Source organism: Cydia amplana, chromosome 7 (assembly GCF_948474715.1).
Source record: "Cydia amplana chromosome 7, ilCydAmpl1.1, whole genome shotgun sequence".
In the NCBI taxonomy this organism is placed as follows: Eukaryota; Metazoa; Arthropoda; class Insecta; order Lepidoptera; family Tortricidae; genus Cydia; species Cydia amplana.
In genome coordinates, this window is record NC_086075.1 from 12643668 (window position 1) to 12660472 (window position 16805).

Genomic DNA, 16805 nt, shown 5'->3' on the forward strand with positions numbered 1-16805 from the left:
TCTTAACAATAAGTCTTTTATTGGCTTGTTTCTTTTTGATTGGTTAGAAGTCTCCCCTCGCTAAACTGATTTTCCGTTCTATCCTCTAGCCTTATTTCGTAGTTGTCCATGTCCCTCATCATGATGTCGAATGAGACCTTCAAGGGTTCCTGGAGCTTGTGCTCGTCCATGTCCGAAGGCGGCAGTATCCTGTAGCGGCGCAGCATGTTGGCCAACATTGTCTTCATCGACATCATAGCGTAGTTGTATCCTGAAAAAAATTAAAGTACCTATTCAAATTAACGTGTCCAGAACACCACGCTGCGCTCTAGAACAGAACCCGTATTGCTGACGTTGGCAAAAAAACCGCCAGGCTCAAATGGGACGTCTATCGCATGCATCCGGATAGGTGGGCTAACATAGCCACCAAGTGGATGCCGACGAAGTTGAGTGGGCGGGGCAGGCCCAGGCAGAGATGGGCGGACGACTTTGACGCCTTCCTTAACCACTGGCCGGAGGAAGTGCTAAATCGGGAGTCATGGGAGAGGCCTTTCCCAGCAGTGGTACACACAAATAGGCTAAGAAAAAAAACAAATTATAACACAATAGATTTGAACACTTCTGAATATCATCAGTTAAGTTCTGGACCATTTTTATATCAATCAAATCTTGGATTTCTCTACAACATCAACAACAACTACACGGCTGGTGGAGCAAAAATCTACGTGAGTGGCCACTGCGAACCTTCAGCAAAGTCAGATAAGGCTGAACAAGTTGGACCAATGATGTGATCTACAGCTAGTGAAAGGTAAGTTTGATCTCTACATATGGCTGTTTTCCAGTTGATATGACGATGAAAATGATATTGAATTATGCTAGCTATTAAACAAACCAAGGCAGTTCCTCATGGGCAGCGAGAAGGGCTGGAACTGCGAGGGGTGCTTGAGCGGCCCCTCCAGGAAGCGCTCCGGGCGGAACTGCTCCGCGTCAGCTCCCCAGAAGGTGGGGTTGCGGTGCGTCGCCCAGATGTTCAGCACCACAGTCACCCCGTCCACCAGAGTGGTGCCTGATGCTGGGTCATAATAGTGGACAATATTAAATCTATTTGTACTTTGTTGATGTAAACTTTTTTAATGTGATTTTTTTGACGGCGAATATTTGAGGATTGCAAGATTTTTATTTTTTATTTATTTTAGTACATGTAAACCAACAGCGCTACATATATCCAGAAATTACAATAGAATCACAGAGCCAATTATAGGTTCTCACTCAGATTTGCAAGGGAAACATTCAGGGAGCTGGTGGAGGAATGGCACCGCTTTTAAGCCTGGCAACATCAGGCTACTTGAAGCCTGGGAACCCTACTACAAGGATCAGAATTTTAACTGCAGTCTAATATTTGTGCATACGACACTGTTTTAGAGACTGCACGTTATAAGTACTTATATGTATATTATATATACCTATAGTAACAGAATCACGTAAATCTAAATTCAGAGGGCCTACCGCCAACCACGTTCGACGTGTTGCCGGGTGTACACTTACGTACGAATTTACAAGTGCGACAGAGAGGCAACACGTTGAACGTAGTTCGCGGTAGACCCTGGACCTCTCATCCTTCCGCTCATGGCCATCAATAGGTACCGGGACCTATTTGTTTTGAACTTAAACAAATGATTTACATCAATTTGTGTACTTATGACTTCATTTTCTTACGTAATTTGACATCATTCATGACTTCTCTCGCCGTGACGGGCACGGGAGGGTACAGCCGTAAAGTCTCTTTGATGACCGCCTCCAAGTACTTGAGCTTCGGCAGGTCTTCCACGGTCAAAGCTCGGTCTGACTTACCGAACACCACATCTAACCTGTGAATAGAGTAATTACCATATTTACTAATCACTTTTTCTTCTTTAGGCCTACGCCAATGTGTCAGCAACTGTCGCAACCACGCATAGTCACGTAGGTACTTGACACTCCGAGAAAAAAATAGTGAGCTAATGCCTCATATCGCAGACGCTCACAAAATATACTAAGGCCTTACTCGTGGTGTAGTTTCTCCTGTACGTGGGGATGGCGAGCCAGCATGGCGGCGGCGAAGGAGGCGCCCACGGCGGAGGTGTCGGTGCCGGCCAACACGATCACCATCAGCTCCTCGCGCAACTCCAGGTCGGAATATTTCTTATCTACGCGGTCTGATGACTCTATCATCATGTCTAGGAATGTTTTTGGAGCAGTCTCGCTGATATCTGTACAAAATGGTCGAAATCTGAGTACATTTTGTCGTAAGCACTTACAGTATTCATAAACGAAGCCTGCGCTGTGGATCTGAAGGTACCTAATATGCTGGTATTATTATGTTGGTTTAATAAATTATTTTTTTCTTTCATAAATTTAATTTGTACTTATATAAGTACGCGGGGACTTACGAGGTTAAAAGGTATTGTAAGCGCAATTGTAGTTTTTTTTTTTTTTGATACCAATTTAAATAGGTACAAACAGCAAAAGGCATAAGGTCCACCGATGTAAAGTTAACAGTGTGGGCAATGGTATTTTATTTTATTTTATTTTAGTACATGGAAAACCAACAGCGCTACATATATCCAGAAATTACAATAGAATCACAGAGCCAATTATAGGTTCTCACTTATAGAAATACAATCAATTTTATAAAAAGTTTTTGCCCAACTTAGTTACACATACAAGTTCACAAAGCATAAGAACAGATGATCTATATGTATATGATCTATGTTTACAAAAATAAGTGAAGAGAAGAAAAAAGAAAAAACCTTTTGCGAGTAATACACATTCAATAATGCACCGAGCCCTGACCTGCGCCAGAATTATTGTCACCCATGAAGTATCTAGTTAATTTATTTTTTATTACTGGTATGCTATCACTATATATGTCAATATCACAATTTATAAGAACTTTATTTAAACTCATGCCTGCCCTGCATATGAAACTGTTTTTTCTATACATGGTATACATATATACAAAGCTGAGAATTGTACATTTATTTGAGTACTAGCTGTGCCCGCGGCTCCGCCCGCGTGGAATTCGGTCTGTGTCAGTAAGCTAATTCATCCCTAATTTCTCTTTCTCTCCCGGAGGCGGAAATTGAAGTAAAGTTGACAGATGGATACGATTAGCGGACTGAAGTCCAAATAAAATATTTTACAATTAGGTAGGTACCTACCACTAAACAAAACTACACTCCAAAACCAATAGTTTTTTTTTGCCCTTATCCCAATATTAGAGGTGATTTAAACGACACAGAGCAGTAGGTGTATAACGGACAATACATTACTACTTTTGTATTTTTACGTCCTTGACTGTACCTATCCAAATCATGTCCATGGCAAATATCACCCAATTCTGTCCTCCAGTCAAATCAGTCTAAGCATGAAAAGTTAAGAAATATACACCAGGGATGTTACAGAGCTCCGTTTCCGTTTCCGTCAAGTCGGAACTTCCGTTTGGTATTACACATCCGTTTCTGTTCCGGTTCCGTCACTTTTGAAACGGAAGTTATATCGGATGTCAATGCTTAGCGCGGCAGCGGGACATGAGCGGCGTACATCAAAAACAAACAGGTTTATACCAGTCATTCGTTCATAGCCCCGCTTGCCACGTGCTGCAGTAATTAGATGTTCTGGTTTATCCGTGTTTTCGAATTTAAAGTACCTATTCGTATGTGTTGTGTTGTGTAATGTATACCTACTGATAGTACTGACTCAGGTTCCGGTTCCGTTTTCGGTTCCGATTCCGTTTCTGGTTCCGATAAACTAAATTTAAAACATCTGGTTCCGCTTTCGGTTCCGATAAAACCACATCCGTTACATCCCTGATATACACATAGAAATTCGTACTTCCTAACAAACTTTCGAATTTAGGACTAATATTATTTAATAAATAACACTTAAATTAAAAACTTATAATTAAAAAATTGGCCTAAGTCGTAGTCGCTTGGTAGGGTGTCCAGAATGCCATCTTTATCAAAGTAATCCTAAAACCTTTAAAATCGTATGAAAAACGCGAGCGCAGCGAGCGCGAAATTTTTTTGTAGAAAAATAAGTCGGATCAGCAGCAATGGTTTACGTGAAATTTTGGTGTGGATATCTAAGGGTAACATTCCATTTCTGACCGCAGCTGCACTACTGGTACTGAACGCGTCGCTGTTACTGTCAATTTCCATAGTAAAATGAACAGTAGTGCAGCTGCGGTTGGAAATGGACTGTCACCTTAATGCGAAAGCCGAAGGCCGAGCTCCATGTAGGGCCGAAGGCCCGAAGCATCCAGACTGTCAGTGCTTAAAAATAAAACAATAGTATAAGTGTTTAAAAAATGCGAAGGCCGAAGGCCGAGTTTCGCGTAGGGTCGAAGGCCCGAAGCGTCCAGGATGTCAGTGCTTAATCACAGAACAATGGTATCAGTGTCTAAATGCGAAAGCCGAAGGCTGAGCTCCGCTTCGGGCCAGGATGTCAGTTCTTAAGTCGTAGTAGTAGTCGCTCGGTAGGGTGCCCAGAATGCCACCTTTATCAAAGTAGGCTTAATATTAAAAGTAAAAAACGCGAGCGTAGCGAGCGCGAATTTTTTTGATAGAAAATAATTGAGAGGCTATGTCAGGGACACAGCCGTAATGGTTTACGTGAAATTTTGGCGTGGATATCTAATGCGAAAGCCGAAGGCCGAGCTCCATGTAGGGCCGAAGGCCCGAAGCGTCCAAGCTGTCAGTGCTTAAACACAGAACAATAGTATAAGTGTCTAAATGCGAAGGCCGAAAGCCGAGCTTCGCGTAGGGTCGAAGGGCCGAAGCGTCCAGGATGTCAGTACTTAATCACAGAACAATGGTATCAGTGTCTAAATGCGAAGGCCGAAGGCCGAGCTCCGCGTAGGGCCGAAGGCCCGAAGCGTCCAGGCTGTCAGTTCTTAAGTCGTAGTAGTAGTCGCTCGGTAGGATGCCCAGAATGCCACCTTTATCAAATTAGGCTTAACCTTTAAAATCGTATTAAAAACACGAGCGTAGCGAGCGCGAAATTTTTTTGATAAAAAAAAATGTAGAGAGGCTATGTCAGGGACACAGCCGCAATGGTTTACGTGAAATTTTGGTGCGGATGTCGTAGTCAGATCGTATAATCCGCCGTATTACATTACGGCTAGCCGTTTTACAAAACAGGGCCGTTTTGAAATGCGGCGGTTCGACGATTAGCCGGATTGTCATTGCGATACGTTCTTCAATAAGGCGGCCTACGTTTAGCCGCATCGTATCTACTATTTAGATTGTAGAGTGACCAGTTCTTCCGGTCGCCTACGTAACCGGAGTTTGACAATGTTTGCAATTTAATTTATTTTTACCATGGTCCCACCGCACTCCATGTGTTTCTTTTCCAAAACATTTCCTTCACAACTTAAATAGACGGAGCCCCGCTAGCGGGGCTCCTATTTCTGGGCGGTTTGCCCTTCGGGCATCTGAAGCTACCTAACGAACCTAACCTACTTACCTACCTACGCTTTTTTCCCCAAAGTGTAATGTTTTCACGGACGTCTCACTAAATCTATAGGTAGGTAGGTTAGGTTCGTTAGGTAGCTTCAGATGCCCGAAGGGCAAACCGCTCAGATAAGTTGCGAAGGAAATGTTTTTTGAAAAGAAACAGTCCGACGAACTCCAGATTTGATGGACACCCCAGCGTTTGTCATAGTTTGTTGTTGTTATGTCAGGCAGCGCCACGAGTGTTAAAAATGGGAACCAAAAACTGTTAAAGCGGCGGCTAATGACTCGCTGTATTACATTACGGCTAGCCGTGTTGAAGAACGTATGGCGCCGAATACATTCCGGCGGATTTTCATTCAGCCGCATTCAATCCGGCTAATCGTCGAACCGCCGCATTTCAAAACGCCCCTGTTTTGTAAAACGGCTAGCCGTAATGTAATACGGCGGATTATACGATCCGACTGCGACACGGACGAAAGCCGAAGGCCGAGCTCCATGTAGGGCCGAAGGCCCGAAGCGTCCAGGCTGTCAGTCAGTGTCAGTGCTTAAACACAGGACAATAGAATAAATTGCAAGTCCCAAATTGTTTGACACTTACAAAGACATATAATATTTAAAAACTTTCGCGTTTTGAACACATATCAACTCACATTTATAGACGGGCCTATCTCCAAATTTATTTTATTACCTTTATTTACTGACGTTTCGGCTTCGACACAGGTTTCACTGGTCGTGGTCGCGGCTAACTGATGTCCCAACAAAATGTCAAAACAGAGATTTGTGCAACTACCCGACGAAAAGTGTATGGAAAAGTTTCAAGTTTGGGGTAGACATCATATTTTCAAACCACCCACTTCGCGTAATGTTAATTATTGTCAATAGACCCGCGCTGGACCCGTCTATAAATGTGATTTAATATGTATTTGTAAAGACGTTTGACATTGACTAAGAAAATTTTTGTTTTTTTTACAAAGTATATACACAAAAAAAAAAGTTTGCACCACTTTCTTAAGTTAGCGCCATAAGATTCAGGTGCATACATAACTTAATTGAGTGTAGTGGCCACCCCCCCTTTTAGGGGTTGAATTTTTCTAGCCTAAAATAGGGCCAGGGATTTTCTTGACAGATTAGTAAAGTTTGCATCAAAATCCGTTCAGCCGTTTTCACGTGATGCGCGGTCAAATAAACAGATAAACAGACAAACAGACAAAAATTCTAAACTGTTGGAACGTGTTCTGTTATCGATTCTAAGTATCCCCAACTAACTTTTTTTCGAATATCTTCCATGTACAGACTTTCGACCCTCTTCAGCTTTATTATATGTATAGATATGGTAAAACGACGACGGAAGAACACCTAGGCTACAATAATTTGACGTGTTCAAAACGAGGCAAACTAGAGCCCAACCACGCTACGTTTGCATTTGCACTGACTTGGCAGAGCGCCATACTTGAGAATTTTCTAAAATATGTACCTATTATAAAAATTGGTTAGAATATTTATATGTTTTTCCAACCTACTTAGATATTTAAAATGTACGTCCCGTAAATAAACTTCTAAATCTCAGGTTCACACTTACCCTTATTGTCCCCTTTTTGAAATGTAGATAGTTGTTTTTGTTTCATTTTTATTACCTGTAAATTAACAGGGACGAAGTTAAATACCTAGAAATTGGCTAAGATAAAGAAAACAGATATTGTAGATCATTTTGTACAAGATGCATACATGCGAGTTTCAGTAGGTATATTGCGTTATTTTATTTGATCGGTCGGCTGAATTGTTGTAACCTAAATCGTCCGCAAGAGGTCCGCAATGTAACTAAAATCGCATGCGAATTTGCGCGTCGTCTAAATGAGCCCTAAGTGTAGTAGGTAGGAGGCAAGAGGAAGGATTTGCTCTACATTGAACATTTAGTCATTTACGAATATCATATCATAAACATAATAATCCGTCAGTTATGGGCAGATTCATCCGTGATGCCGTTAATTTGTATTTAACAGTCAAAGTCAATGCGCGTCAGCTTTCGTGAATCAACCTAAACTTTAAAAAACTCTTTTAAGAGGTAAGTATATACGAGGGGTGACTGGAAAGTTCACGGCCTAAGTATGAAATCAAATCCAAAAATTTTATTTAATATTTTTATTTCTCTACGTAGTCCCCGTCGAGCTCTTTGCACTTGTTCCATCTGGATTCCAAAGCCATTATACCACTTTTGAAGAAACTTTGCTCCAGGCCTTCAAAATAGGTGTCCACTTCTGCTTGGACCTCATCGTTGGTAAAAAAATTCTTACCGCCCATGTGTTTTTTTAAATTTGGAAATAGATGGAAGTCCGATGGTGCCAAATCAGGCGAATAAGGCGGGTGGGGCAATAATTCAAACCCACAGTTGTGAATTTCTGCTATCGATTTTATTGACGTGTGCACACGTGCATTGTCCTGGTGAAAGAGAACTTTTTTTGTCAACAATCCAGGTCTTTTTACTTTCAGATCTTCTCGTAATCGGCGTAAAAGGTCGCAATAGAAGTCCGAGTTTATAGTGGTACCTTTCTGGAGATAGTCAACCATTATTACTCCCTTTGCGTCCCAGAAGACTGATGCCATGACTTTATTCGCCGACAAAATTGCCTTTGCCTTTTTGGGTGGCGGAGATCCAGCACGAACCCACTGCTTTGATTGCTGTTTAGTCTCGGGCGTGTAGTGATGGACCCATGTCTCATCCATAGTAACATATCTGTCCAAAAAGTCTTGAGGGTCAGCTTCAAACAAGTCGAGACAGTCGCGTGAAATTGTTAGACGAGTGATTTTTTGTTCCACTGAAAGGAGCTTCGGAACCCATCTCGCCGACACCTTTGAAAAACCTAATTCGTTGACTATAATGTTTTGGGTTCTTTCATAGGAGATGCCTACGATGTCAGCTATTTCCCTTACTTTTAATCGTCGGTCTTGCCTTATCATCTCGCATATAATTGCCACATTATGTGGATTGGTCGCAGTGGTTGGTCTCCCGGGGCGAGGGTCATCTGCGATTTTGACTCGTCCCCACTTGAATTCAGCTGCCTTTTTTACTGTCGTATATGATGGACAGGATTGCCCCAATGTACACTGCATATCTTCAAAAATTTGTTTTGGAGTCAATCCTTTTTTATGAAGATATTTAATTACAGCACGTTGCTCCAAATTGTCCATTATGAAAAATCTGTTGACTCTTATTTTTAAATCAGACGTATAATTTATTTTTACAATGTCTTACAATTCAAATTTCGCGGGATGACAACTGAATAATGACAGTTCAAAATGGCGGCAGAAAAAAATTTAAAAGTTTTTTTTTAATGGTCAGGCCGCGAACTTTTCAATCAGCCCTCGTAGTTAGTACTCGTACATACCTCATCAAAAAAATGACGTATAATTTTCCTGTGAAAGACAAACTTGTTGTATCTCGGCAGCAGCCGGTAAATGAACTCCGGGTACATCCACGGTGAAACCATTCGCTTTGCCAGTTCTTGCGACGCGAAGTCGAACGCGATGAGGAAGCTGTGATTTGGATTCTTTTGACTGTTCAAATCGATGCCTAATGTTGTTTCTAAAAACCCAATATTTAAAAAAACCTTAGTTGTAAGCAAGTGAGGTGTCTTAATATTTTCCACTTGTGTTAAGCGTTAAGCACCACATAGTGCATTAACAATATCGAGCTAGAACAAAGCTTGAACTCTCTTGAACAGTCCTAAAATTTGGTAATTGATTATCCTTTATGATTTAGCTCAGCGGTCGGCAACCCGCGTGCGGCCCGTGAACCTGTCACTTGCGGCCCGCGAGCCTCCCTGGCTATTTAGTATGTAATATTGACAAACGACAATGTCTGATAAAATCATAAATATTAACAAGTGCGGCCCGCGTCTACTTTGTTAACTACTATGTGGCCCTTGGCTGCTAAAAGGTTGCCGACCGCTGATTTAGCTAATATTGACATAAGAGGGTTGTTTGAGAAGTAACTTGGTTTCATATCAAAAAATAATAATATTGCAAATGTATTTATTTTATTTCTCTACGTAATCCCTCCGAAGTTCTACGCACTTGTCCCAACGAGTCTGCAACATCTCTATGCCTTCACGGAAGTGCGTTTCTTCAAGGGCCTCGAAATACGCATTGACCTCCCATATAACCTCCTCATCGGACTTAAAATTTCGCCCTAAGAGAAATGTTTTCAGTTTCGGGAAGAGGTGATAGTCCGACGAAGCCAAATCTGGTGAATAAGTAGGGTGTGGAAGAAGTTCCAATCGTAACTCCGACAATTTTTGTGCAGCGACACGACTTGAATGCACCGGAGCGTAGTCATGGTGAAAAATCACATTATTTTTTGCCAAACCTGGACGTTTTTCAGCTATTGCCGCCTGTAACTGATCCAAAAGTGATGCGTAGTATGCTCCAGTTATAGTTTTTCCCTTGGCCAGGTAGGCAATTAAAAGTATCCTTTTGCGTCCCAAAACACAGACGCCATCACCTTTCCAGCAGACGGAATGCATATGGCTTTCTTTGGAGTTGGCTCACCATGACCAGCCCATTGTTTCGACTGATGTTTCGTCTCCGGGATGTAGTGATGGATCCAGGTTCCATCCACAGTAACAAAACGGCGAATAAAATCTGTTGGATTTTTTTTAAACACCTGCAAATCTTCATCAGATGTTCACATGCGAATACGCATTTGTTCTGGAGTCAGTAATCGCGGCACTTACCTTATACAAAGCTTTTTCTTGTGCAAATCGTCGTGTAAAATAAAATGCACCCGCTCAGAAGAGATGTTTGTGGCTTCAGCTAATTCGCGTATTTTCAATCTTCGGTCGGCTAAAACTAAATCATGGATTTTATCGATGATTTCGGGTAAAAGTGCTGTTTTCGGGACTCCAGGGCGAGGTGCATCTTTAATGCATGTCCTGCCTCGCTTAAACTCATTTACGCAAAGTCAAATCGTTCCCTAGGAAGGACACGAACTACCCAACGTAGGTAAAATCCTTTTATGGATTTGTTTCACAGTTTTGCCTTCCAAAAAAAGAACTGAAAAACTCCACGAATTCCAATTTTCTCCATTTTCCCGCGTAACTCAGACCAGTTTTGTTTGAACTACTGTCAAATGTCAAATTCCTGCCAAAAATGACATAACGCCACATATTAAATATGTTTAATTACTAAACTAAATCAATACATACAGAGTTGACGCCAACGCCATCTATACGTAGGCGAAACAAGTTACTTCTCAAATTACCCTCGTAGCTCATGTGCCATTGCATAAAATGAATGTGAATTTTTTAAGTATTATACATATTCTGGATAGAAGATTTTTATACCACATTGAGATATTTAAAGATGCCCGAAAGCGTTGTTTATATAATTCAGTTATCTAAAAACAATCTAACTAGGTACTTACCGCAAACTGAATCGAACGTGTAAGTATTAAAATATCTCCAAACGGAGAAGTCAGCGCCTCCAGCCATCGGCCCCAGCATGTCGGCCATGATCATGCTTTGTCTATTAAACACTTTTACAAATTCGTTAAGGTTCTTCATACTAAAGATTGGAGCTAAAATTTTGCGCCTCGGTCGCCATATGTCAACTGTAAATAAAATTGGTAGTAAGTACCTAATTATGCAATGATGCCAAGGTGTATCGAGTCATTAAACCATCAATTGTTTTTAATCTCTTGTCATAATATTCATAGGTTAAAAAGCGTAACCGAGCGGAATGCATGCGGCTTTCAACCCGGAGGTCGACTGCACTCGATTTCTCTTGGAATTTACGTAATTATAATTATTCATATTTATCGTGCGTAGACATAGATATTACACGTGTTTGGTACCTATAGGTGAAGGAAAACCTCGTATCGTATCCTATAATCTACTTATCATACTTATGTGTATGTACCTTTCGGCGTGGTAACGTAAATTGAAAGAAGTTGTTATGTAGGGTTACATTTTAAGGCCCCAGTACACAGTGGTGAAGGAATGTTCATGCCAAGCCATGCTTTGCAATGCGCAACTGTAGGCTAACATCACGTAGGTGTTCACACAATGGTGCATATGTCGCAGTCGGATCGTATAATCCGCCGTATTACATTACGGCTAGCCGTTTTACAAAACAGGGGCGTTTTGAAATGCGGCGGTTCGACGATTAGCCGGATTGAATGCGGGTGAATGAAAATCCGCCGGAATGTATTCGGCGCCATACGTTCTTCAACACGGCTAGCCGTAATGTAATACAGCGAGTCATTAGCCGCCGCTTTGACAGTTTTTAGTTCCCATTTTTAACACTCGTGGCGCTGCCTGACATAACAACAACAAACTATGACAAACGCTGGGGTGTCCATCAAATCTGGAGTGCGTCGGACTGTTTCTTTTCAAAAAACATTTCCTTCGCAACTTAACTAGACGGAGCCCCGCTTCGCGGGGTTCCTATTTCTGAGCGGTTTGCCCTTCGGGCATCTGAAGCTACCTAACGAACCTAACCTACCTACCTATTGATTTAGTGAGACGTCCGTGAAAACATTACACTTTGGGGAAAAAAGCGTAGGTAGGTAAGTAGGTTAGGTTCGTTAGGTAGCTTCAGATGCCCGAAGGGCAAACCGCCCAGAAATAGGAGCCCCGCTAGCGGGGCTCCGTCTATTTAAGTTGTGAAGGAAATGTTTTGGAAAAGAAACACATGTAGTGCGGTGGGACCATGGTAAAAATAAATTAAATTGCAAACATTGTCAAACTCCGGTTACGTAGGCGACCGAAAGAACTGGTCACTCTACAATCTAAATAGTAGATACGATGCGGCTAAACGTAGGCCGCCTTATTGAAGAACGTATCGCAATGACAATCCGGCTAATCGTCGAACCGCCGCATTTCAAAACGCCCCTGTTTTGTAAAACGGCTAGCCGTAATGTAATACGGCGGATTATACGATCTGACTACGACACATATACATATACATACAATATACACAACAGCTGGTCTCTCCAGCCAGCTGTCAAACTGACAGCGTATTTAGTAGCATTTACGTCAAACTAAACAAACAATGGCGACTGTGTGAACACCACAGGCCACGGTACGCCACGATTCATTTGAAGTGTGCCAAAAAAACCGACTTCCCGATTGCCCACCACGGCTGACAACTGACGGCCGGTCGTCCGCCATTGTATACCATTGCCCCTGTACATAATGGCGCCGGCGTGGGATGGCCCATCCTTCACCACTGTGTACTGGGGCCTTTACCTGCAGCAAATATACTGCCATTGCCGATTAGTGTCCGTATGAATTGAGTCACGTAGCCTTTCTCCATACAGGACTTCAATATTACTTCAGAGGTTTCCGGGTCAGCAACGACTGTTAGAAAATAGGGTAGTACCTTAGTGTATTTAGAAGTAACATGTATGATCGTAATGTTGCCTATTGGAACCATAGGATTAAAGTTATATATACGTACTTACCTATATATAGCTTATTAGCCATCCAAAAAGATGTGATGCCGCCATTTTCAATGGCTAGCCGGCCCAAAACTTTAAACCAAACGGCACCGTCTGCAATATAAACTCGAGTAAATCCATTCGACCCTCTCAGCAAATATCTACCCTATTACCTTTTCTTAATAAGTACCAAAATCGCATAATCTGACAGATGGTTTTACGCCGAGTTTGAAGTTAAGCGACTCAATTAAAAGTTTTAACCTTTTGGACGCCAATGACCGATATATACGCACCGCAGGTCCAACGCCAAAGACGTATTAATCGGTCATAGACCACAGAGCAACATAAACCTAGGTGCAAATGCATAAAGTTCAATTTCAGTTTTGACACTTCGGTGACGTGGCGTCTGAGAGACAGCTTTTGTGTTTGACACGGCGTCGAAAAGGTTAATAAATCTAGTGAACTGAACGTTTTTAATGTAGGTAACCTAATTTAACCTTTTCCACGCCGTGTCAAACACAAAAGCTGTCATTCAGACGCCACATCATTGAAGTGTCAAAACTTAAGTTGAACTTTATGTAGGGTAATTCCGGGGTAGATGGCCATAAGGGGGAGATTGCCCATCCAAATATTTCATGGTTCTAATGGCTAGATGTCGCTAGTTCTTGTTTAGTACGTTATGCTTGGGAGCAAAGATATGGCCAAAATTTTGGGGGAAAAACTTGTAAAAGTACGTAAAATCCTTGTTGATTGTTTTGACTAGTGCAAACATTTCTTAGAGGGTTCATATTTTACATGGTGGTGATGCTAGTGGTAGTGTGTTATTCTAATGGTGTTATTTGCTCTTGGTGCAAAGTATACGGTTGTAGTATTGTTCTACCCTAAATAAGAATGAAGCTCAAGTATCAACTTGTTTTGATTTTAGGCGTGGTCTTCTCTCCCGGAGGAAAAGGAGAGATGGCCAGTTCAAGTTGGGGTATTATGGCCATATGGCCGCGTAGGCACACAGTGATGAAGATGTATCTATCACGAATTAGGTATTCCAAAGGTTATCAGATATCAGTGACAACGTCCCCCTATGCATGATAACGATTAAAAAAGGAAAATGGAGTTCATTTAGAAAGATAACTATTGCAGGTGTGGGAAAAAATATCACGTGCCTCTTCTCCTCCATAATTGCGTTGAGTGCGCTGTTTGCTGGTATTAGGTGGCCTAAATAGCCGGAGAGCTAGCCACGGAAATAGGTATGCAATTTATAGAGCAACGAAATCCCTCTAGTTAGTGTGCCATACTATCATTATTAATTAATTCGGACGCCTGGCAGCTGTTCAGCGGTGGGTGCGGGAGTGGATGGACAACAAAAGGGTTGTAAAATCAATTGAAGGTGTGCAATTTATAGAGCTCTGAGTTTGGTGTGATATAATAGCTAATTATGTATTTAATTGAAATATAAGAATGTAAGGCGTTTTATTTGGGGGAAAAGTAGTGCCAGGTGATGAAAATACACAATCACTTGTGCGCCTGCAGGAAGATCACGAGAAAATTGCACCTGACTCACAATTGCTTTAAGCATAGTGTCGTATATGTCTTCTACTTTTTGTACTCTGTCACAGAATAAATAACAGTACTACTCTGTTCAATTACGCCTAGGTAAGTTACGCTACGTCTTACCTAGGCGACCAACGCGCGAACGCGGCGCGCGTCTAAATCGCTCACGTACGAGTAGGACACACCTAAGATACGTATCAACGGTTTGTTTCATCCTCGCCGCGCCGCGTTCGCGCGTTGTTCGCCTACGTAAGCCGTAGCGTTAGGAAAAAGTAGAAGACGTATACGACACTATGCGTAAAGTTATTGTGAGTCAGCTTTAGACCAAAACGGGGTCTTGAGAAGAAAAGGGACTTGGGGAATGAAAATGAAAAATAAATTATACTCAAATGAAGAATTATGTTATGGCCATCTCTGCTGTAATGGTATGATCATCACTCCCGGATATCTCGGGAGAGATGACCAATTGAAAAAAATTTTTTAAACATTTTCTCAAGCTGTTGGCAATAGAAATATTTTTTTGTTTTTTTCATTTTCGCAAGTCAATTAATCAAAGTTTATGAAGGAGTAAATATTTCTTTAATTACATGCAAACTTATTTTTTTATCGAGTCCTAAAAAAACTATGGCCATCTACCCCGGAATTACCCTATATGCACGTAGGTCGATGTTGCTCTGTGGTCTGTGACCGATTAATCGGTCTTTGGCGTTGAACCTACGGTGCGGATATATCGGTCATTGGCGTCCAAAAGGTTAAATAAGAATGCTTATTAAATTTATTGTAAACTAAATGACACAAAAAATAAAATCATATCATAAAAAATTAAATAATATAAATATCTCGGTCTATTGAATCTGTTTAATGATGAGTTTCATTAACCTGACTCCAAATTGTTACCTCTTTTTTTATAGCGGTACCTAATACCTAATATGTAACAGATTCTTGAAAATGTTTTACTTTCTATTAAAAAAAATAGGTAGGTATAGGTATAGGTATATGAAAAAGCTGCCATACAATAAAGAAATTGCACCTGTATCGGAATTTTTAACTAGATAGGCATGCCCGATAACCGGATAGCACTTTTCTCCGATCGGAAGGTCGAAATGGATCTGACAAAGATCTGGCCTTCGCCGCCTGTAAATAGCACCCGCGATCACTGCCACCAACACAAGCAGCCAAAACATTGCTCTGCTCTCTTACTATTAATTATTACTAAATTCCTATTTTAAATATTTTGACTGATGGTAAGGAACAACTTCACACTCCTCTCAGATTATAACTGTAGAAAAATAGTACTGAACATGTTTATGTAGGCAGCTTACCTAGCTATTGGTAGCGACTAATTAATCCACGCGCTTAAGAGGACGAGGGGGTCAAGCGTAATCTCACCAAAACTCACGTGGGGGAGAGAGGGGTAATTATGTTTTTCCACAAAAAACTTGAGATGAATTCCAAAGTCTCTGTACTTATTAGTTATGTATCTCAAGCTTACTACAGGTACAGGGTTAAAGAAATGTCCACCGTGATTAAATATTTCCTAGAAAGGTAAGCCAGTAGGAGGCTACCTAATAGAAGACAAACCATATAGGTACCTAACCTACCCCTAAGAAATATTTTTTTAAATTATAACAACGGTCCGGGACCGGGCCGATAAGAAAGCATCACGTGATCACCAATCACCTGTCATAGAAAAAGAAGTGTTGGAAGCCACGCTCGGGCCCGAACTGTTCTAGCGCAGTTATCCTTTACCTTACCTAATTGAAAATGAATATCTATTTGAGACACTTTGTTGATTGATAACATAAATAATTTATGATTTTTATTCATATTGCGAATATTTAATGAGACCTTTAATTTCATCCCGTAATCAATAATCTTTAATAGAAAAAAACCGACTTCTCTAACTTCTAGCCTAACCCACTTAACGGCGCTTATACTTTATTTGGTAATATGTATACATTTTATGGTAATCATAGTGGTTTATTTAGTTCAGGTATCATAGTAGTTTTCCGGGTCAATGTCCGGGTCCGGATACGAGTCCGGGTCCGAGTCCGAGTACGGGTCCGAGTCCGGAGTCCGGGGCCCAGTCCAAGTCAAATTCGAAATTAAAAATCACAAAACGTGTACTATGCGTCGTTGAAGAGTTCTGTTCTGATCATCATCAGCAGTTCCACTTCATCAAATGCCACAGTTTTTAATGTAAATGCTTGATTTTCCGATGAATATACAAAAATCTCTATACGCATGCCTTTAAGATTTGAGGAGTTCCCTCGATTCCTCATGGATCCCATGTTCAAGACTTGAGATTGACATAAATGTGCCTAAAAACCTAACTTGCTTAACAAACA

At 41.2% G+C, this 16805-nt stretch overlaps 1 protein-coding gene across 1 annotated transcript in view; it reads right to left on the reverse strand.

Annotated features, from left to right (window-relative positions):
• The window catches only part of LOC134649584 (cytochrome P450 4V2-like), a 61574-nt gene continuing 44769 nt past the window's right edge, over positions 1 to 16805 (reverse strand). The window contains exons 4-8 of the mRNA XM_063504401.1: positions 7054 to 7108; positions 2024 to 2228; positions 1696 to 1847; positions 872 to 1051; positions 1 to 250 (exon numbers count right to left, since the gene is read on the reverse strand). Coding sequence (XP_063360471.1) covers positions 18 to 250; positions 872 to 1051; positions 1696 to 1847; positions 2024 to 2228; positions 7054 to 7108 — 825 coding nt within the window. The 3' untranslated portion in view covers positions 1 to 17. The remainder of the gene's footprint in view (positions 251 to 871; positions 1052 to 1695; positions 1848 to 2023; positions 2229 to 7053; positions 7109 to 16805) is intronic.